At 52.3% G+C, this 23,174-nt stretch overlaps 1 protein-coding gene across 4 annotated transcripts; it reads right to left on the bottom strand.

Annotated features, from left to right (window-relative positions):
• Positions 1–4,400: 4,400 nt before the first annotated feature.
• Asphd2 (aspartate beta-hydroxylase domain containing 2) lies at positions 4,401–15,104 on the bottom strand. 4 transcript variants are annotated; one of them, XM_029477022.1, is made up of 7 exons: positions 15,016–15,104; positions 14,068–14,280; positions 13,743–13,866; positions 13,362–13,465; positions 11,437–12,534; positions 6,990–7,103; positions 4,401–5,950 (listed from the first exon to the last, which is right to left on the bottom strand). In XM_029477022.1, the coding sequence occupies exons 5-7, from the start codon at positions 12,242–12,244 to the stop codon at positions 5,841–5,843; spliced, it is 1,032 nt and encodes a 343-aa protein (XP_029332882.1). In that variant the 5' UTR covers positions 12,245–12,534; positions 13,362–13,465; positions 13,743–13,866; positions 14,068–14,280; positions 15,016–15,104; the 3' UTR covers positions 4,401–5,840. The 4 variants fall into 4 exon arrangements, with proteins under 4 accessions (XP_029332882.1, XP_029332881.1, XP_029332883.1 ...); XM_029477021.1 differs by lacking the exon at positions 13,362–13,465; XM_029477023.1 differs by lacking the exons at positions 13,362–13,465; positions 13,743–13,866.
• Between the last annotated feature and the right edge of the window lie 8,070 nt (positions 15,105–23,174).

The following is a 23,174-nucleotide window of genomic DNA, read 5'->3' on the forward strand; positions in this document are numbered from 1 at the left end:
AGGAAGGCCCCCTGAGGAACTGTAGCCTCAGCCAGCAGCCTGTGAACCTTGCTGGGAGTGGATCTGCCTGTCCCTGTCAGGCTCCAGATAGCTCTGCCAGCCGCTGCAGGTGAAGCTGGTGTGTTGAGGTGAAGGATACACTCAAGGGTTCTTCCCTGGACTCCACTAGAAGTCCCCTCTCCCACAGTGGCTTCTACCCACAGTGCCCCAGAGATCCAACTGCCTCCTGCCCCGCCTCAGTGCCCCCTGCTTGTGCAGCCTCTTTAAGAGGTTGTCACAGAAGGCCATGGCTCTGTTCTTTGCCTTCAATGGTGGGTCAGGATCTCAGGTAGGAGGAATTCCTTGGTCCTAGGATGCCTCTCTGGGGTGTGCATGGGTAATGTTGGGAGGTTATTCATGTAAAGACTCCTCCCTCCCCATTCCTGATCACAGCCAGATGGACAGATTTCCTGTTAGCTGAAGCAGAGAACTGCTTGCCATTGACAGTGATGATGATGATTTTATGGCTTTATGTGTAAGCTGTTTGCCACTTACACCAAAAAGAACCTCGGGAGTTACTCCCCTCAGGTCTGTAGAGCCCCTCACATCTGACCCCAGGGCTAACACAGGAATTGAGGTCCTGAACTGAGGCAGGCAGATGTTCGTCATGCTCTGTCGTGGGAGCATGACAGATACTGCTCCTGCAGTCTCTGCAAGCAGTGACTGACCTAGAGGCTCTGGGAAAGAGCATCCACCCCCTGCTTCCTGCTCCAGCGTCCTAGGTGCCTGGCCTTATGGGATGGTTGCATAGCCCCAAGCCCACATCTTCAAAATTACCCTCTAAAAGTGGGATGTTCCCACAGACCAGCCTGTGGCAGACTCTCACTGTACTGGGTGAGCACCAGGCCCTCCAAGGCAGTGCTGGAGGCAGTGTCTTCAGGAGAGCTCTATCCTCAGCTTCATAATCCACACACCATCCACAGCAGGAACAACAGGAGGATAGATAGAGGTTACCAAGCCTTTCTGGGGCCATTCCTTGCCCCACTCTGAACTGTGAGACCCACATTCCCAGGAGAGATTCATCTGTCCGTCATTCCCACTGGGGAAACGACCTGGGCTGCCTGGGAAACAATCCAGTCACATCACTTCCAAGTGGCATGTGTGCAAACAGTCCTGTAGTGCCTGTGTTGTCCAGGCAGGCCCTGAGTGCTGTCCTTGGTGCTTCTGAGACAAGGGGGAAGCCAGTCGTCACTGGGTTCCAGGAAGCGGTGAAGGGGCCTAGATGGACTCCTGCCCTCCAGAGCTGTAAAGGGGAACTGTGGACATCCAAGCCAACGTGCAGTCATGTCACAGGTGATGCAGGTTTCTGCTACACCTACGCATCTGCAGTCGGGATGCTGAGTGTGAAGAGGGGCTAGGTAGCTCGTGGGAGAGGCAGGCCTGGTGAGGATGCTGAGGTGCCAGTCTATTAAGGGAGCCTCAGCATGAGAGGCTCTGCCTGTCCTTGGCTGGAAGGTCACCACTTCTGGGTGGGTGGGATGCAGGGAGAGCAACGGTGTTGGGCTTCTCAAAGGCTGTGGCTGGCTGTCGCTGGGGGAGGACCTGTGGCCCACAGCTCAGAGAGGATGCACCGTAAGTGGATGGACCTGGTAGTAGACAAAGGAACCAGTCTAGATAGATGACAGGTCCCCCCCCCCACCCCATCTTGAGGTGCAGCTCAGGGGAGTCATACCCTGGGACACTCACAGTCCACATCTGCCTTCTGCCCAGTACACACACCTTCTCCCAGTCCTCAACGGCTGGCTCCCGTGAGGAGAGTAGCACCCCACCCCCACCCCCACCCCCCATCCTCTGTGAGGAGAGAACTGCCCTGTGTTCCTCCTGTGTGTCTTTGAATTCTGGCAGGAGGTGGCTTGAGAACTGCTGAGTGGCTGTCCCTCTCTGTCCCACCTCCCCACAGCCAGGCCCAACATGCCAAGGTAATGGCTCAGAGCTCTGGCCAGAGACCCATGGAGGCACTGCATCCACCCCGCTCCCCAGCTGCCAAGCTGGTGCCAGCATCAGCCTGGGCTCCCGTTACAGCACTTATCACCAGGGACAGCTAGAAGATGTTATCGCATCTTGTGTCTCTCCATCCCCCCATCACCACTCCCGTTCAGCTTGCTCAGTGTCTTTGTCCTCTTGCTAAAACCTAGAAGATGCTGACCCTCCCGGCACCCCAGAAAAGGGCATTCTGGAAGTGTCTAGGGCATCAGCTGTTTGGGGCCCTCAGTACCAAGGGTCCGTGTCTACACCTTAGGAGATCGGCAGAGCACAGGCTCCAGCATGACATCCAAATCTGAACCGGAGAGTCCCTGTGGTGTAGCTCTCCTTGTGACTTAGGCTGCCTCTGGATGGCTACATTGTATCACATCACAGGAAGCTATGCAAGTCTTTGCTGAGGAGAAAAACAAAGGGCAGGCACCCCAGCATAGCTGCATTATGGAGTGTTCTCTCTCTCTCTCTCTCTCTCTTGCTCTCTTGCTCGCTCTGTGTTTTCACTCTGATGGTGTGGCTCAGTGGTAGAGCCCCTCCCTAGAAGCTGGAGGGCTGTAAGGGGGGTAGGATCAGTGGAAGAGCACTGGCCTAGGATGTGCTAGCAAGGGACTAGGAGGTAGCTGAATGAAAAACTGGCTGCCCAGATTCCTATCAGTGGGTGTAACTCAACAGTAATGTTTGCCCAGCATGCATGCAGCGCTGGCTTCCATCCCCAGCCATGCAGCAAACCAAAGAAAAACCCCCACCATGAACTTGGGGGTCAGCTCCCATGTGGAAAGTGGGTTTAGGGAGAGAGGTAGGAGAGAGGTGACCAGAAGTCACCTGGGAATGTGTAGGGAAGTGACCGGTCCCATATGTACACCTCCTGCCACCTAGCACCGCAGTCAGCTTGAGTGTGTCCACGGCCATCTGTCAGCAGCTCTACGTGGCCTCATTTCTGTCCCTGTTTGCTGTGTTTACATCTGGTGAGCAGCAGTCGGCTGAGGAGTAAATGTCGGGGAAGCCGGCAGGCAGTGGTGCCTGCAGCAGAGTGGGGGAGCCTTAGGAAAGCCTCAGCCCCTAGCCTACTCGCATTAACGGGCTTGTGTGTGTGTGTGTACCCGCACAGGCCCTCTCGTCCTCGGAATGCTGACATCATACCGCCTGATGGAAAAGCCAGGCTAAGCTTATGAAGCAAGCAGGAGACCCATGCCAAGGACAAGACTGAGTGGGTTGGGACTCCCTGGTGGCTCAGGACAGAAAGCACCACTAAAACTTGGCTCCGGAATCAGTGCAGACTGGAGTGCCCATGGAGCCTAACGATCAACAGGCAGGTCTGGCTTCAAGCAGGGCTGCAGGGCTGCATCAGGATGTGGATAGACTCCACAAGTGGGGCCGGCCAGCCTCCTGTGGTTCCAGAATGGGCTTCTTAGCTGTCTCTTGCTCAGTGGTCCCAGCATAAGGACTTGGGTGCTGCACCCAACCCTGACTTAACAGGATGGAAATTCAGGAGACTGGTTGGATGGACAGGGTCAGGAGTCCAGCCCTCAAGTTGAGATTTGCCAGACCTGAAACCCATGGGCTTACAGTGAGCTGATAGGGTTCTATGTGAGGCTGGCTCATTGCTAGCATGTGCAAGACCCCAAGTTTCATCCCCAGCACTGCAAACAAACACAAGCAGCCTGGGGCCCTGGAGTCTGTCCCTCCGTCCCTTCTTGGTGATCTGTGGCTTTGCTATGCAGAGGGAACCCACACCTGCCCAGTACTTGTTTGTTCTGTGACAGGTCCTATCTGCAGGGAACCAACTGAGACCAGGAGAGGGGACATGGCTTTCCAGTAGTGAGTGGCAGGGGAGTGAACTCCAAGGAGCTGAGCCTGTGTCCGCCTTTCCTGAAGACATTTTTTTCTTCAGGAAAATGTAAGAATTTGTAATTCTTTTTTTGTTTGTTTTTTGAGACAAGGTTTCTCTGTGTAGCCCTGGCTGTCCTGGAACTCACTCTGTAGATCAGGCTGGCCTTGAACTCAGAAATCCACCTGCCTCTGCCTCCCTCTGCTGGGATTAAAGGCATGCGCCACCACTACCAGGCTGTTCTTCTTACAATACAAATATTGTCCATTTTAACATTTGAGCTGACTTAAAATCACAGAGACCTGCTTCCTGATCCTACCCATGTTTCCATACCGTACCTGGTGGGCATGGAACCCAGGACCTCAGGCCCGCTAGGCCAGTGCTCCACTCTGAGCTACATCCTGCTCCTCTCTGTTAGGATAGCCATTTGTCCTCACCCACTGTTGACCATGGCCTCAACCATCTCTGGGATGCCACTCAGGAACCAAAAGCCACAGTCCCACACCAGCCCATCAGTTCTCGCTGCCTTCTCTCACAAGCTACTTGACCACATCACTTGTCAGCAAAGCTCTTTATTTACTCCCTGTCCTTGGTGTGTGGTGGGGACAGTCAGGATAGGTGTGGATCATGCACTTCAGGGGACTCTGCTGAGACCCTGAGTGCAAAAACTCCGAAGCCTGATGCTTCCATCCTCAACTCTGAGCAGAGAAATGTTCTGGGTGCTTCCCCCCACCCCACCCCCATTGTGGACTGACATCATCAAATTACCTTCTAGAGGTGACTGGTTTTGCATTTGGACCTAACATCAAACTTATACCAAAAGCTGTCCACTCTGTCCTGCTCTGGACCATGCCCACAGGGCCACCACTCCCAGCATATCCCTGAGAGTGCCTGGCTGACTGCACTTTCCCATCAGCTGGACCCAGGGCCTCTGGCTGGCCTTCACTTTGGGAAAAGAACTGTGTGTGTGTCTTCTCTGGTGACTGAAGAGTCAGTGCCATGTCTGTGGATCTGGAATCTGGAGCTGTCTCTGGTGACACCACACCCATGGGCTCCGGTCATCGGGTTGAAAGACATGGCGATAACCCTTGGCTGTCTCTGAGTCTAGCATGTGAAGGTTTGCACACAGATATAATCAATGTCAACCCTTAGGTAACAGACTGCAAAGCATGATGGACAGGCACTACGGTCACATGGTCGGTGGCAGAGATTCAGCCCAGCATGCTTCCTGCCAATCTTGTGGACTCGAAACCACAGCGGCAGCGTCTGTCAGGCCGGGCTCGGCAGTAGGCAGTGAGCTAAGTGGATCCCTGTTCTGTGGCTGACCTGAGAGCCCTCACTAGCCTTCGGCTCTGGAGGAAGCTGTGGTTAAAGAAAAGGCCCAGGTCGCCACCAGCTGGGCTCTGATAGATTTTGGGGTCTATCAGCAATAATGACGGATGCCCTGGGCCCTGACTTACACACCACCCCGAGGGTGTCTGGTAAGCCCATAATGAAACCAACCAGATGTACAGGCAGGGCAGGCTGCAGGCTGTTTCCTGCTCTGGGACAGTGAAGGGTCCTTGGAACCCCAGCATCAGAGGCCAAGCTGTCTGGCTCAATGGCTTCTGGTCTGGGGAGTTTGTTTTGTTTTTGTTTGTTTGTTTTTGCTCTCTCTTGAGACAGCTACAGAAATTTAGGATGATTACATTTAGACAAAACAGCCATTTGGTTACTCTATTCCAGAACACGGAGAGGACACCAGGTAGCAAAGTGACACGGACAGGAGAGGCACAGAGCCTCTGGTCACAGCCAAAGGGACACACTAGTAGGCCAGAAGTCCCAGCAATTAGCTGGAAGGGGAAAGAAACCTAGGAAGTTCCCAGTCACCAAAGGAAAGACGCCCCACAGTGGCAGGAAGCCATTCATGCCTCCAGCATGGATCAGGGCACAGTCAGGGTGGGCAATCCCACAGTCCACCCATCCACTCAGCCTGGCTCCAGCCTAGGCAATGTCCTCATCGTCCCGGAGCAAAGATGAAATCCAGGGCCTGACGTTCAGCAGCTGCCACGTTGGGGTGCCAGAGGTCTACCATGAAGACCACCCGTGGGCCATCCTCAGCGGAACCTGGGGAGGAGGAGCGTCAGGGGGTCAGGTTAACCCTGGCACAACTCAATGTGGCCTAAGCTGTAGGGCCAGCGAGCATGGGAAGACCACCCCTTCCCATAGGGTGAATGTTCATATGTTCATGAGGCCTCCCATGCCTTGGAGCAAGGTAAGTGAAGGAAACTGTGGTGGTTTGAAAATGCTTGGCCCAGGGAGTGGCACTATTTAAAGGTGTGGCCTTGTTGGAGTGGGTGTGGCCCTTCTGGAGTGGGTGTGGCCTTGTTGGAGTGGGAGTGGCTGTTAGGGGAGGCGTGGCCCTGTTGGAGTAGGTGTGGCCTTGTTGGAGTGGGTGTGGCCCTTCTGGAGTGGGTGTGGCCTTGTTGGAGTGGGAGTGGCTGTTAGGGGAGGCGTGGCCCTGTTGGAGTAGGTGTGGCCTTGTTGGAGGAGATATGACCCTGTTGGAGTAGGTGTGGCCCTGTTGGAGTAGGTGTGGCTTTGTTGGAGTAGATGTGGCCCTGTTGGAGTAGGTGTGGCCTTGTTGAAGTAGATGTGGCCTTATTGGAGTAGGTGTGGCCTTGTTGGAGTAGCTGTGGCCCTGTTGGAGTGGGTGTGGCCTTGTGGGAGTGGGTGTGGCCTTGTTGGAGTAGGTGTGTCACTGTGAGAGTGGGCTCTAAGACCCTACTCCTAGCTGCCTGGAAGCCAGTCTTCTTCTAGTGTCATTCAGGTGAAGATGTAGAACTCTCAGCTCCTCCTGTACCATGCCCACCTGGACGAAGGCTAGTGAGACTGTCAGAGTAGACACAATCTGGATGCTGTTCTCCCAATCCACAGAGCATCTGACACTGAGAGTGAGCCTGGTGATGATGGCCGTTAGGTCATGATGGCTGACGTTGACTGTCACCTTAATACCCACGTGGAGACACTACTGTACATGGGAAGGTGACACGGGAGCCTTGGGACTTCCTGGTAAATTTTGTCTGGTACTCTAAACTTTCTTTTTAAAATGTCTAATAACTACAAGGCAAGCAGGTGAGCAAGCTCCGGGGGAGGCCACGCCTACCTTCATGGAACGCAGTGTGCAGGAACGAGTCATCAAAGAGTAAGCATCGGCCTTCTGCCCAGCACTGGGGCTCGCCCCCCACCACCAGCTCGCAGCCATTGGGAGTCTTCAAACCTTGGGAAAAAAACCACAAGATTGAGGGTGAAGATGGCCAGGTTTCAAGGTTGCTAGACGATGGAGCTGGGCTGCTCTGGGGAGCACACACAAGCTTCAGTCTTCCACACACTCCCCTGGAGTCCACACTGTGCATCATCTGGGACCACCCTGAGACTAAGATTAGCCTGAGGTGATGGTGCTAGGGATCCTTGGGAAATAGAGGGTGCCACTCCCACTGTGCTGGGCAACTTCTGTCAACCTGACACACTAGCTAGAGTCATCTGAAGGGAGGGAGCCTCATTTGAGAAAATGCCTCCTTAAGATCCATGCGTAGAACATTCCCTTAATTAAGGCTTGACGTGGTAGCACCATTGTGGATGGGGCCAGCACACTGAGGGTGGGGCCATCCCTGGGCAGATGGTCCTGGGTTCTATAAGAAAGCAGGCTGAGCAAGCCATGAGGAGCAAGCCTGTAAGCAGCACACCTCCATGGCCTCTGCATCAGCTCCTGCCTCCAGGTTCCTGCCCTGCTTGAGTTCCTGTCCTGACTTCTTTCAGTGATGAATAGCAATGTAGAAGTGTAAGCCAAATAAACCCTTTCCTCCCAGAGTTGCTTTTTTGCTCATCACAGGAATAGTAACCCTGACTAAGACACCCACCTAGCAACCGCCACAGCCTCAGCCTCACAGGGCTCTCCACCTTGGATCTCCAGCCTCAGAGCCATGAGAAGTACATCTCTGGGCGTTATTTTGTTTGTGCAGCGGGGCTGGATGGGGTGGGGTGGGGGGAGTCTCACTGTGTTGCCCAGGCTAGCCTTGAACTCTCAAATTCTCCTAACTGAGTGTCCTGAGTACAGGCACCACCACGCAGCTGTTTCTGTTCTTTCTGAACTTAAAACTCTGTGTCAGTAGTGTGTGGGGTGTGCAGATGCCACATGTGAGCAAGCACTTAAGGACTACTTAACACGAGGTGATTCTGTCCTTCCTCTGTGGGCTCCAGGGCTTGTAGGGCAAGTACCTCACCCACTGAGCCATCTCCCCAGCCCCTTTCTGTTCAACGAGAGCCACCACCACATGGGACTGTCCCCACAGCCCAACAGACAGGTCAGTCTTTTTAGGGACAGGGGACTGGTAAGGCTGGGTTGGCTGCCACCAAGGTCCTTAACAAAATTCCTTTGCTGGTTCCATCTGGTTTGTGTCCTAGACCCATTTGCTTACGTTAATAGCTGGAGGTTCTCATGATGTCAAAAACTCTTGATACCTGGGACCCATGGAAATCCAGGGATGCTGAGTTCAAAACCGGCTTCATCCATGGAAAGGTTTTTGCAGGGTTTTGTTTGTTTGTTTGTTTGTGTTTGTTTTTTGAGACAGGGTTTCTCTGTGTAGCCCTGACTGTCCTGGAACTCACTCTGTAGACCAGGCTGGCCTCGAACTCAGAAATCTGCCTGCCTCTGCCTCCCAAGTGCTGGGATTAAAGGCATGGTCTACCACGCCCGGCTTTTGTTTGTTTGTTTGTTTGTTTGTTTTTTAAAGGACAATTTTCTGCTGCATCCAAGGGGCATCAGAGACCCATTGAAGGGCTCTGCTGAGACCCCAAGTGCAAAGGCTCCAAAGCCTGATGCTTCCCTCCCCAACTCTGAGCAGAGAAATGTTCTGGGTGTTTTCCTTCCCCTCCATTGTGGAATGGCATCATCAAATTACCTTCTAGAGGTGGCTGGTTCCTTCAAGTTACTAGATGGCCTGAGGGCATGATCAAGACTACAGGGTGTGTACAGGGTGTGTACAAGCACGAACAGGCGTCATATATGGCATGTGCACATCCAATATGAACACTGTAGTCCAAGCCCAGACGTCCTGCTCCCAGAGCCTGCCTACTCAACAACCTGGATCACTACCACATCAACTCCAAGGCCTTCCCCTCCTCCGCATCCCAAAGCCTTTGAACAGCACGGTAGCTGAGGCTGCAGTTCAGTGCTTCGGTGCTCGCCCAGCATGCGGGAGACTCGGGTTCATCCCAGTGCCGTGTAAATCAAAAGCTCCCACAAAGCAACACCTTTCAAAAGAACATCTTTACTCCCATTGCCAACAGCCAGCCCCAGAGCTGCAGCCTGGCCTGAGTCGGCGTTGGCTCCCGCCTGGTCTGTCCTACCTGATCCCTCCAGCTCTGTTTACAACCAGAGTTTTATTAACCAAAGCCATCATGTGGATCAGAGTCTCCCTGGTAGTAGTGATGGCCTCCACCTGCCAAGAACTCCGCATGCACACTTACTTAGGCTCCAAGGCCTGACCCTGGAGGATGGGTGAGGGACTGATTCCAGACCTGCTAGCCTCTAGATCCTCGGTTCCACTGTTTCCTGGGGCAGAGCTTGTGCCTTACACAGCATCGTGTAGTCGTGAGAGTCACTGACACACTCAGGGCGAGACTGTCAGGCACTATGCCAGATGTCCACTTAGTGAGTCATGTCCCCAAACTTCTCCACAGCACCGGTGCTGGGAGTCCATTTTGCAGAGAGGCAATGGAAACTCAGACCCTGCCCAGGGCCCCCAGCTACCCACGGATATAGACTCCAGCTCTGAGCTTCCACCCTGTCCTGCCTGCCTGTCATAACCCCTCTGCAGCAGCCACCACCCTCTGACATGGTTGCTTCTCAGCACCCACGTCTCCTCACCCAGAAAGCAGAGGGAGCAGAACTGCTGGGCAGAGAGGGGGTGGGGGGCTTAGCAACTGGCACAGGCTCCCTGCAAAACACACTAGGGAACCCCACCACAGCCTGCACAGGACACTCATCCTCTGCTTCCCCCACCTTCTGAAGCCATCCAGCGCCGCCTCTTACAGCTGCCGCCTAGCTCAGCATGCTGTGCTCCGGCGCATTCTCCAGTGAGGCCGTGCATGGCCCCTGTCGCTAGCTTTCTTCACCAGGAAGAAGGTGCCATGCACTTGTGAAAGTCTGCTTCCTTGCTCATAGCTCTGGTGACCACTCTGAGACACACCCAAGGGAGAGCTTCTGCCACCGGATCTCTGGCCTCACTTTCTATTGGGGAAATGGAAGCTCAGAGAGGGGCCAGGCGGTAGGAGGTGGTCAGGGGGCAGCCTGCTCAGTGTAGCACAGCTGGCTCACAGCTAGGCTAGGTATCGAGGCAGCTCAACTTGAGACTCAATCTCCATACCACGCACACAGTGCGCAAGACTCCTGAGGTTTGAATAGAGGGACCAGAATCCTGGGCACCATTTATCCATGTGACTCAGAAAGTTTAAATATCTCTCAGCTTCCTGGTTAGCATCAGGGACCTCGGTCATTACCAGAAGCCCCGTGGGGTCTGTGTCAGCCACCACAGAGTACAGCAACCACCAGACATACCTGGATATACAAACTTAAGTCAAGTGCTTTAGGTCAGCTGTTGTACTGACCACAGCTCAAGCCCTAGGCAGCCACACATGGCCAGCAGCTCGTGTTAATGGACAGGAAAGACTAAGAACACTGTTATCACTTCCCCCTCCTCCTGCCAGAGGCTAGGGTTAGGTTGGTGTGAGGTCCTATGGCAGAGAGTATGCATGATGTCCAGGCTCCATCTCCAAAACCATAGGAGAATGAACCAAAGTTTGAGAGGATACAAAGAAAAACAAGGTTCACATTCTGCTCTAACCCTTACTTACAGACCACCCCCAAGAAAACGTTCTTTTGTTTTTTGTTTTTTTTGTTTTTTTCGAGACAGGGTTTCTCTGTGTAGCCCTGACTGTCCTGGAACTCACTCTGTAGACCAGGCTGGCCTCAAACTCAGAAATCCGCCTGCCTCTGCCTCCCAAGTGCTGGGATTAACGGCGTGGGCCACCACTGCCTGGCCAAAAAAAAAAAAAAAATTTCCTAGGGTTGGGGATATGGCTCAGTGTTGTAAAGTGCTTTTCATACAACCACGAGAACCTGACTTGAAGATCTGGCATGTGAACCGGCTAGCCACTGCAGCACACACTGTGGTCACAGGGCTAGGGAGTCAGTGACAGAGAGATAGAGGCCCACTGGGCTTGAGATCAGCTAGTTAAACCTAACCAGTGAGCGCCAGGTCCCACTGAAAGTCTATCAAAACACAGTAGCCAGCTCCCGAGGAACAGTACTCAAGGCTGACCTCTGGCCTCAGCACATGCATGCACACAAGTACACACAAATAGTGCAGGCTAGCCCTTCAAGCCTTGACCCTTCTGCCTCAGCCTCTTAAGTGTCTGGACTGCAGGCGTGAGCAGCCACCGCACCCAGCTGAATGCCTTCGGTATTTGATCAAAGCACCCAAGAGGCAAAGACACCTTTTAACTCAAGGCTTCTGTGACTGTGCATGCTGGGACTCCGCCCCTCCACATACCTAGGTGGCATCGGATGCGGATGTTTGTGGGTCCATAGTGCTCCGTGATCACAGTCCCAGGACTCAGCACTGAGATGCAGGCGTTCCCGAAAACATTGTTCCCAATACAGGTCCGGAGGCTGCCGAGCAAGCGGTAAGTCCGCGGGCACTTCCTGCAGTTCCTGGGGACACAAACGCCCTGGCTGACAAAGTCAAAGGTGAACCATTCCCCACTGGGGGTGCTGTTCACTTTCCACCCTTGAGGGAGGCTGCAGTTAGAGAAGGCTTTGTAGAGAGTCTCGAACTCGCAGAGGATGGCCTGGAAGTTCCGCTCCAATAGCTCCACGTCGTGCTTCTGGGCGTCCCGGGAGAAGTAGGGCGTCGTGGGGAGGTCAGGCAGGAAGAAGACCTCGGGCTTCTGGATGGAGGGCTGGCTGCTGAGGTAGCGGCCCTGCTCCCGGATGCCCTTGTGGATGCGGCCCATGCCGGACCACGAGTACCGCTTGGCGTATTCCTGCAGGTTGTGGTAGAGCTTCTGGTTGAGGCCTTCGTGGTGTGTGCAGCGCGCACACTCCGGTGACTGGCAGTACATGGACCCATTCTGCAGCCCGTTGGCATCCACGCCCTGCAGGAGGGAGTTGACGGACACGTGGGGGCGGGGCTGCTCGCGGCCCACGTGGTAACAGTACCACACAAACAGGACGAGCAGGCAGGCCACGGTGATGACGGCTGTGCCGTCGCAGTCCCGCACGGACTGGATACCGGTGGCAATGCAGTCCCTCAGGCCATCCAGAGACCAGCTCCAGGCCACCAACCACTCCAGCCACATTTTGAGGGACTTAGTGCTTGAGGCAAGCTGGCTCAGATGGTCAGTCCTCTGGGCATCTCCAGGGCACCCACGGCATGCAGGTTAGCAGGAGGCAGAAGGAGCGGCGGCAGCAGGGGGAGGCATGGCTGCCACTGTCCCTCGGTTCCTGCCAAGGGCTCCATTGATGAACAGTGAGGCCTGCCAACTGGGCCCACTAGGAAAAGTCACCGCAGTGGGGTGGAGGGCGCTGCCTTATGTCCCATTAGCAAATGCAATCAGTCACCGTGAAAGGGTTTTCATGACGTCCAAACCTGGGATGGAGACCAGAGAGCAGCAACGTGAATGTTATGGACTAGAAAAGGCCTAAGAGTTCCAGGAAGATGGAGATCCAGCCTCAAACAGCAGAGGGCTATCACATTCCCCCTCCTCTTCCCAAGCAATCTGTAAGTTGGGCTAATATCATTGTCAGAAAAGCAAGCGAGTGCCCTGAAGTGACCTCTGTGGCAGGGGCAGGGCTCTTTCTGCCACTCAGCTGCGAGGTGACCTAGTGGCCTTGGCCCACAGGGTTATGGAAGGGAAAGCCTTCCAAGCCCCTGATTCAGTTTCTCACCTCTGAGAGCAGTTGGCGTTGCTTTGCCAGCCATCCTGCTTTGGGACGTGGATCCCAAATTACTGTAAACACGATGCAAGCCTGATTGTGCCCTCTAAGAGCGTCCCCCAGTTTCTCTACAATGCTCCATTTCCCAAAGTGGTGCAAACAGTCAGGTCTATGTTCTCCTGAAAGTACTCCATCACCTGGGGGAGCACCACTGGGAGCACTTCAGTGCTCCTCCCTCCTCTCCTTGGAGAGAAAGGAGACAAGAACAAGACATGTCCCCCATCGCCTGGACCAGCCAGGTCTTGGAAGTCAGCAGCATAGCAGAGAAGTTACACACCCTAACTAGACACAGGCTAGACCAGATAGATGTGCACACCTGCCTCTGCAGGGCACTTCCACTCTCAAAGGTCCAGTGTTTTCATCTATCAGCTGGCTGGGGATAATGTCACAATAAATCCACAATGTGTGATCAACAGGCAAATCAAAGGTGGAGGGCGTCCCAAGGCTCCCACCCCAAGCAGAAGGCAAAACTGAAACAACCTGACTCAGAATGATGTCCACTCCTGGAGTCAAGGAAAACTGCTGGTGCTCACGCCTCACCTACTGGCACCATCCCGGTGTCGGCTGAATAAAGCATCACTTGACTATAATGTTTAGGAAGTCAAAAACACACACACTGAATATTCATGGAACTCTTAGGCTTCTAGGAAAAGTACAGGAACAGGGAGAGGAGAAGTCAGCTTCTTCTCGAGATGCTGAGCCGGTGTTAAGCTTAACACCCACCCTCCTCCATGGGTGATACCATCAGCCCAGACTGTTTCCTCTTTAGGAAAAAGGGGAAAAGCCCCAGAAAGGTGCCTTTTTTGGCACCTGCTCTTTGAGAAAGCCCAGGGTTCCCAAGATTCTATGTGAGACTCTCACCTGGTGGTCATAGACTCTGAGGAAACTGTAACTCCAAAACTGCTTTCATCAGCCAGGTTTCCTCGGATGTCCTGAGCCCCAGTCGGTGGTAATAACTGACTCAAGAAACCGAGTTCTCACCAACCTGCTCATGTCAAAAGCAGATGGATAGGAGACCTTTCCAATGCCAGCCCTTCCCCTCCTCAGAACAGCCTTGCTTGCTCAGGACAAAGCAAACAAGAGCCCTCCCTTAGACAGAGCAGTAAACATTCAGCAAGGAGAGAATCTAACCTCTCCACATGACCAAATCCAGACCTAAGAGAAGGAGCTGGGACCTGCCACTCACTTGAGTTCCAGGAGGCTGGCGGCCCCTTCGCCCAGGGAGGGACACACAAGTCCAGAGCTGATTTGTGACAAGAGAACAAACTCTGGTTTTGGTAGTGTATGGCATCAGGACAATAGGTAGACACACACACTTCTGGCTCTCTTCACAGATCGGTTCCCACCAGGAACGGGCATCATGCAGCCCCGCACCTCAGATCTCAAAGATCAGCTGGCTCTGGGGAATAAAGGACAAATTCAAGTCCGATCAAAGATAACTTCTGATGTGAGGAATGCCTGGGGAGACAGTCTCCACTTGACCCAGTTAACCCGGATCAGATGACCAGCTCAGGAGGCTTTCTGATGACAAAGAGACCGGGTCACCCTGAGGTGAAGCCAGGCGACCCCGAACCCCCCCCCCCACACACACACACCGGGCGCGCAAGGTGCAGCACACCACAGGAGAGGATAGGGGGTGGCTGTGTTGCTTGCTATCCTCTCTACCAGGGGGCGCAGAGAACTGTCCGGAGACAAGCCCTCCCCTCTAGGGACCTTCCTCCTCACGGTCTCCCGCCAGTGTCACAGGCCCCGAAGAGAGTACGACAGGAGAGAGGTCAGAAAGATGCGTTAACGCAGGTAGTCAGGGGAAGAGATGGTGAGGTGAGGGTTATCTGGAAAAGTGGGAAGGAGGTTTAGGGCGCGTGACAATTCTCGGGACAGGGAGGTGGGTCAAAGTGGGTGATGCTGAGGAGGATGGGGGATCAGGGGAAAAGGCAAAGGAGAAAGCTGGAAAGAGAGAAAGAGGGGGAGGAGAAAAGGTGGGGGTGATGCTGCGCTGCGCGGTCCAGCCCGAGAGGCACTCAGCACGCAGCCGGTGCTAGGCGACCGCGGGCCCTGGGCCGGCCCGGGATGCAGGCGCGGGCGCCCTTAGCATCGTCCTCCTCTGCCCCGCAGCCCTGGAGACCCCGCTTACCTGCGCGGGCGGCTGCGGGGAACCGGGCGACGCCACTGCCCCAGGGACGCGGCCGCCCCCTGCCGCGCCCGCAGCCGCCGCCCGGCCGGAGCCGCGAGCCCCGCCGAGCCGGTGCCGCCCGCGCTGCGCTCCGCCACCCCGAGGACCACAACTCCCACAATGCCGCGCGCGCCTGGCGGCGGGGAGGGGGCGGCGGGGCGGGACCCCCGGCGCGTGCATCTGCCGCGCGTACCCGCGGGGGGCTCCGCGCGTCCCGCCCCACCGCGCATCGGGTGCGCGCATCAGGTCCGGGGGCTTCGCCTATCAGTCGCCTTTGTTCCTCCCTCCCTCCTGCATCCCCTGCGCTCGGTCCTCCCTCCGGCATCTCCTCCCCTTGGTGTCCTTCCCCTCGCCCCTCTTGCCTGTGATGAATCCCACACACACTTCTGAGGCCCCGCGGACACGTGGGATGAAATTGCAAATGGAACAGCCTGGAAGATCCGCGGCTCCGGGCCCCGCCTGGGCGCTGCTGACTGGAGCTGTTGCAGACCTGGCGCCTGCCCACAGGGAGGCCCAGTCTAGCTAGCCACGGCCAGTTCTGCCTAGTTCACTGGAGGGAAAGGGGCTGTTCAGCCTGGCCTAGGGACACCGCGCTGCGAGCGCCCAGGGAAGCGTGGGCTCCTTGGAACAGTGCATGGGCGTTCTGGGAGCGTGGGGTGGGATGCCAGCCCACAGCCCATCTGTGTCTGTCCTCGAACCTACTGCTTCCAATCCCAGCATGCATCTCTGTCCTGGCCTAGAATCCTCATTTTTGTCCAGGATTCACCTCGGGTCTATCCCAGAAGCCCCCTGCCCTTCACCCAAGCTCGCACTTCTACAGTTGGTGATAGAGAACCCACCTGCCTCACCCAGGACCCCTGTTTCCTGACTCAGAACCCACTCCATGCCCTGGAGTCCCCATCTTGTTACAATTCCAGGAGTAGAATAGCATCCTCCCCCCCCCCCACACTTTTTATTTTAATACAGTGACTCAAAACGCGTCATTGGTTCAACAGGTTCTTTTGCGGGGACGCCACCAAGACACCTGACAGAAACCAATGGAGGTGGAAAAGCTCATCTGGGCTCACAGGTCAAAAGTTTTCAGTCCGTTATGGCAGAAAACGCATGGAGGGATGCTACACTTGTAAGTGTGTGATCTAGGCTCGAGAAATTGGGGCAAAACCAGGGTCAGTCTGTCCTTCAAAACCCACCTCTCCCGCCTACTTCCTGCAACCAGACCCACCTCCCGTTGTAAACTCCAGGGCCTCCACAATCGGTGCCATAGGCCGAGAACAAATGATCAGACCATGAGTATGTCTTACATAGATTGAAAGCCTGTAAAATGCACTAAGGACGGGTGCCGATCCCGGGCTGACGACGGAGGGCTGAAGGCACCCCTGCTCCTTCTGAGTAACTGCTCTGAGTGGCTAGAGAAAGCATGGAGCTCGTGTCCTGCTTCACATTTAGCAAGTTGCCCAAATTTAGCCTCATCCACGGCCCTTATGCATAAAGAACACCGTCTTTCACACGGTCTTCCGTATGCGTTCCATTCCCGGACTACACCATCTGCAGTGCATTATGAATTAATCCTGTCGACGAGCCTTGTAATTATCTGTGACCACTGTGATTACAGGGTTCAGTGTTTGTTAAGCGTGTTTATTTGTTCGGTGGCCAGATTACAGACACGGCTCTGCTAACCTCTCTGGCCATTTCAGTTTTTTTAAATTGCTGAGAGTCTCAGAAGATGATAATCACTCCAATCTCTGTCGGCCTTAGTAGGTGAGTTCTGCCAGAAAAGAGTGTCCAGGACTTGCAGAGGGGACTCTGGGTGAGAGCACACACTGCCACTATGCTACCAGAAGGGCAGAGACTAGGACTCGGTGAGTCTAAATTGCCTGCCTTTAGCCCAGCTGCCATGGTACTCTCCTCCCTCTTGTCTTGTTGAGGGCGGCCATTGCAGCCCACTGCAGGCTGCACACCCCATCATTACACCACCGTATGAGCTTGCAGGCCACCCAACTTCTTCTTTCTTCAGATGCTGTGTGTGTGGTGTGTATGTGTGTGCGTGTGTGCATTTGTGTATTGTATATGTGTTTATGTATGTGTGTGTATGTATGTGTATATGCATTTGTGTATTGTATCTGTGTGCATGTATGTGTGTATGTGTATATGTGTGCATGTATGTGTGTATGTGTATATATGTGTGCATGTATGTGTATATGCGTACATGTATGTGTGTATGTGTGGTGTGTGTATGTGTGATGTGTATATGAATATGTGTGCATGTATGTGTGTAGTGTATGTATGTGTGGTGTGTTTAAATGTGTGTGTAGTATGTATGTGTATGGGGTGTGCATGTGCATGTGTGTGTAAAGGACTTGGAATGGAGAGCACTGCATTTCCCACAGTGTCTAAGTAAACTTGCTTTTAGATAGAGTTTTGCTCTGTAGCCCAGGCTACAGCTCAGGCTGTCAGGCATGGATGGTGGCACAAGCTCTTATGCCCTAAGCCATCTCACCTGTCCTACTGACGGTTTAAAATGTGGCCATACATAGACAGAAAACAATTTTGGCAAAATTCAACACCTAAAACCTCAGAGCAAAGTAGAAGTGAAAAAAAATGACGGTGAGCATGTGTGTGTGTGCATGCCTGAGCATGCATGTGTGCATGTGTGTTCATGTGTGCACATGTGTGTGGGTAAGTGCATGCCTGAGTGTGCATGTATGTGTGTGAGTGCATGCCTGAGAGTACATGAGTGCATGTGTGTGTGTGTGCATGTGTGCATGCATGTGTGTGTGCCTGCGTGCGTGAAGAGAGAGACCCGGGTCCCAGCATAACGTATTTTTCTGATAGTGGCTGGAAGTTAGGAAAGTTTAACATCCCTTGATCTGGATGCCTTTTCAAAGTAGGGTATATGTTCATGAACTTTTCTTGCATTTTTTACATAGAAAAAAAAATCAAGGCAGTGAGCTTTCAAAGAGAGAAAAACAAAATTCACCAAGAGAAAAAATGGCAGCACAAGTCAGAGACAAAATGCATCAGTCTAGAAAGATCTTCAAAGTGTCATGTCTGTAATTGCATGAGACTGAGACAGGAGGATTGCCACAGGTTTAAGGTTAGCCTATAATATATAGCTGAGTTAGAACAAATTTTGTATTGGTGTGTACTGCAGTGTAAAGAATAAAATATGTAGTAATATTAATAACAAGAATATTGTGTGAGACTGATCAATACAAATTCAGACTGTTAGTTATTGCTAAGCAATAAGAGAGGCAGAGGTAGCATATTTGGGGTGCAAGGGCTGAGGAGGCAGCTCACCAAATGTCTGCCTACTATACAAGCATGATCTGAGTTCAGATCCCCAGAGGTCACATGGGAGCCTAGGCATGGCTGTGTGTGAGCCTGTGAACTCAGTGTTGCAGGGACAGAGACAAGAGTATCACTGGGGCTCTCTGGCAATCAGCCTAAATGCAGCTTCAGAGGGAGACCCTGCCTCAAGGTAGAGAGACTCCTCTGCCCTTCATGATAGTGCACACACATGTATTCACATATGTGCACACCCACACACCCACATGTACACATACATGCATGTACATATGTACATACAGGCACACATATATGCATGTGTACACATGCTCACATATGCACATATGTACAGATACATATACACATGCGCGCACACACACACATTCACACATGCACTCTTAAAAAGTATCAAAGCCAAGGCAGGAGAAATGGCTCAATGGTTAAAAGTACTGGCTGTACCTGCAGAGGACCTGGATCCAATTCCCAACACCCACATGGCAGCTCACTTGTAACTTCAGTTCCAGGGGATCTGACACCCTCTTTTGGCCTCCACGGGTACCAAGCATGCATGTGGTGCACATACATACATGGAGGTAAACATCCGTACACATAAATAGCTACAACTTTTAAAAGTTTTTAAAAATACCAAATTCATGAAGCAAAATGTTAAGATTTGATAAAGTTGAGCCGTGATGTGGTTTCTTTGATTTTTCTCTCTGAATGGTTGAAATATCACCATTAATGAAGAACATTAAACCTGACTAGGGAGAGTGAGTGTCTGAAACTTTGGGTTGTGGTTTTCTAATGTGATGTGAGTGATCTGAAGCACAGGAGTAGTCATTTTAGTATAGTTCAACTTGGGGTCATAGGTTCGACTTTGGGGGGTTCTATGGATTTCCTCTGAGGAGCTGCTTTCAGTTGGCTTTATTTTCCATTGTGTGTTTGTGTGCATATTTATGTGTGTGTGTGTGTGTGTGTGTGTCTATGTGACGGTTAATGTTACCATCCACTTGACAGGATTTGGAGTCTTCTGGGAGACATACTCAAGCAAGTCCGAGAGGGTTTTCAGATATATTTAACCGAGGAAGGAAGAGTTCTGGGGCACCATGGCAGATTGCAGTCCCTGAGATAGATATCTGGTCACGAGACTGCCCCAGATGAATGGGAACCTCCACGCTGGGAACCACAGAGCCCAGCATTCTAGGAGATGAGTTTGCAACTCTCCAAATAGGTCTTGCACTGGATGGTGGCGTTCATCTGGTTGGCATGGACACCCAGGGCATTCCGTCCAGAAAACAGAGCCTCAAGCAGGTGTTCCAAAATGAACACGTTCCAAGAACTGTCAAAATCACCCCACATTAATCCAATCACATGCTGCTGACATCCATTTAGCATTTGAACTTCCTGCTTATGGCTTAAATGGTGGGGCCAGACACGCTGCAGCCAGGACCTGCTTCCAGATGCTGGGATAACTGAGTTATCCAGAACCTCTCTGCAAATCCTGTTTGTTTTGGCCACTGCCTGTCACTGGGCCAGCCCGCCTCGCTACCTCGTTACTCTTACTGGGTCACTGTGTTACCGTCTGAATGTGGAGAGCCCAGACTTGGTTCCAAGCTGATAGAGCTGCTTAGAGGATAGTGAAATCTTTAGGAGGATGTCCTTGTTGGAGTCAGCCTTGAGGTTTGCAGTGCAGACCCTCCCGCCGCCCCGCCACCCCATCTGCTGTTTTCTATCTCCCTGAGTTATAAGGAGGTGAGGAGCCCCAGTCACATACCCCTGGCGCCTGAGCTGTTTGTCACCACACCTTCCCTGATGAGCCACGTCTGCATTCTGCCACACTGATAACAAAATTAAACAGTGTGATCTGGTCCTTCTGTGTCCCTAAGGTGCCTTGGACCAGCTTTGGGCAAGTGGCGTGTGGTGATGTATGGGTTCTTGAGGTGGTGGAGTTAAAAGGGGGTGGGGCTTTGCTGGGAGAAACAGAACATGACCAGGTCCCTGTGGTTGGTTGATGGCCTCAAAAGGGATTAATGTAGGTCTCTGGGTAAATCATGTTAGTTTCCGTGAGAGCAGAGTGTTATAAAAAGAACAAGCCTGGCCCCTAAATCTTTCTGACTTTCTACGTTGCCCTGTAATGTAGTACCTCCTTCTTGTTCACATTCCCACAACGGCACACACTTTGATGAAAGTCCAGGGTCTGTCAGAAGTCAGACACAAAGGGGGCTGCTCAATCAGGCACTCTCAGCTTTCAAAACAGAGACCCACATCCTTTCTTCTTTATACAGTATTCAACTTCAGGCATTTTGTTATAACAACGTCAAATTGATTAGCAGGTTAGGCACGAAGGATACAAGTGCACGATCCTAACGTCTCCTACGTGAGGGAAACAAAGATGGGTTCAAGTCTAAAACAATGAGAATCAGCCTGGAGCTGAACCCGATGTAGGATTCACTCTTGTCTTGATGACACACTTTGTCCCCACGAGAACGTCTTATGGGAGCAGACTGGAGCCGAATACAGGCTTCTGTTTGTACACCCAGCTAGGATGATATTGACATTATTGGAGTTGGACTGGGGAGTTTCCCTCAGTTGTCGAAGTGCTAGTGTGAAGACCCAAGTTTGACCCCAGAACCTCCCTTAAAAAAGAAACAAGCAGATCCAAGGGTAGAGGCATGTGACTATGATCACGTGGGGAAATGAAGACAGACACCCTGGACAGCCAGTCTAGCCTAACCAGCAAGCTCCAGACACTCTCAAAAAAAAAAAAAAAAAAAAAAGGCAGACAGCTCCTGAAGAAAGGCAGCCTAGGTTGCCCATGGCTTCCATATACACATGCATCCCATGCCCCGCCCCATATACAAACATGCACCAAACATAGGTAAATTATTGATAGCCAGTGACTAGATGTACCAGGCACCAAACTGGATGTTGGCTGTACAAATGAAGAACAGCTATGTCTATAGGCTGACCAGTATTTGGCTCCAGCCGGAGTAACAAGAAGTAATAGAGGAACCTGGTTTTTTAATTTATTCATTGTTTTGAGACAGGGTCTCTCTATGTAACCGTGACTGGCTTGGAGCTCGCTGTATAGATCAGGATGGCTTTGAACTTACAGAATTTCACTTGGCAGCCTCGGGGCTTAGATTGAAGGTGTGCTCCATACCAGGCACACTCACAGGCTTTCCAAAGGGGACAGGCTCGCTCTGGTCCTCAGCCCACCTTCCCCTACCCCTGCAGAAGAGGATTCTACTTCTAAACTCTGGAAAGCTCCCTGGGGTAGCCTCTAGGGCTCCACTACTCACTAAGCACACCAGACACACAGCATCAATGGAATGTAGGCCAGCACCGTGGAACCCAGCACCAGGGGGCCTGTAATGTAGTCTTCAGAGAGATTTTCAAAGAAATCAGTGTTTAGAAAAACACCTCTTGTCTTAGCTCCATTTCTATTGCTGGGATCAAACAGCTAACAGAAGCAATTTTCTGGAGAAATGATTTATTTTGGCTCACAGGTCCGGGCTACAGTCCATCATGGGAGGGGCCGAGATGACAGGATTGTGAAGCAGACACTCAGATCACATCTACAAGGAAAAGCAAGGAACAAGAGAGCATGGCACACACCTTTAATTCCCGTACTTGGAAGGCAGTGGCAGGAAGATCTCTGTGAGTTCAAGACTAGCCTGGTCTACAAAGCAAGTTCCAGGGCTACATGGAGAAACCCTGTCTAGAAAAATAAACAAAAACCAAAAAACAAAAAAACAAAAACAAAACCAAACCAACCCCCCCAAAACGAGCAAGGAAGACTGTGCTCAGTGCATTTTCTCCTTTATATTCTGTCCAGTGTCCCAGACGGGGGAATGGTGGTTCCCACAGTGGGTGGGTCTTCCAGACGGGGAATGGTGGTTCCCATAGTGGGTAGGTCTTCCAGACGGAGGAATGGTGGTTCCCACAGTGGGTGGGTCTTCCAGACGGGGGAATGGTGGTTCCCACAGTGGGTAGGTCTTCCCATCTGAGCCTAATAAGGGTAATCTTCCATGGACTTTCCCAGAGGTCCATAGACCTATTGAGTTGACAATTGAGCTTAGCAATCATATCAATTAAAAAAAAAAAAAACAAAACCAAAAACCCTCGGGGGCTGGTGAGATGGCTCAGCAGGTAAGAGCACTGACTGCTCTTCCGAAGGTCCTGAGTTCAAATCCCAGCAACCACATGGTGGCTCACAACCACATGTAACGAGATCTGACGCCTTCTTCTGGAGTGTCTGAAGACAGCTACAGCGTACTTACATATAATAAATAAATGAATCTTTAAAAAAAAGAGATACATTAAAAAAACTTAAAAAGAAGTCCAAAACAACAACAACAACAACAAAATCAAAACCAAACCAAATCAAGCCAAACAAAAAAACCAAAAACAAAACAAAACTCAGGGCAGGCAAAATGGCTCAGGAGGAAAAGGGGCTTGCTGCACACATCTGGACAGTCTAATATCTTGAACCCACGTGATGAAGGAGAGAAATGACTCCATAAAATTGCCCTTTGACCCCTCTCACAATGTGTCACCCCCACAATAGTAGTAAACATTTTTAAAGTCTTTTAAGAAGAACACTTTCCAGGCTCTTTTGAAAAGAGACAATGCTCTGCCACTGTAGGTGAGACATGTTTATGGAATTACGTTTGGGCCATGGCCATGACCCTAGTGATGGTTGTCAGCTGTCACTGTCTTTACATTGTGAATGTTTGCGAGTGCTGGGACAGAGGTGCTGTTCCCCTGACTCCTCGTCTCCACTGGAAGTGAAGAAACAAAAGCCAGATCAAGTCAGAAGGCTGGTGAGTTGG

This window comes from Mus caroli, unplaced genomic scaffold, assembly GCF_978045245.1.
Source record: "Mus caroli unplaced genomic scaffold, Mus_caroli_1 scaffold_4, whole genome shotgun sequence".
Lineage (NCBI taxonomy): Eukaryota > Metazoa > Chordata > Mammalia > Rodentia > Muridae > Mus > Mus caroli.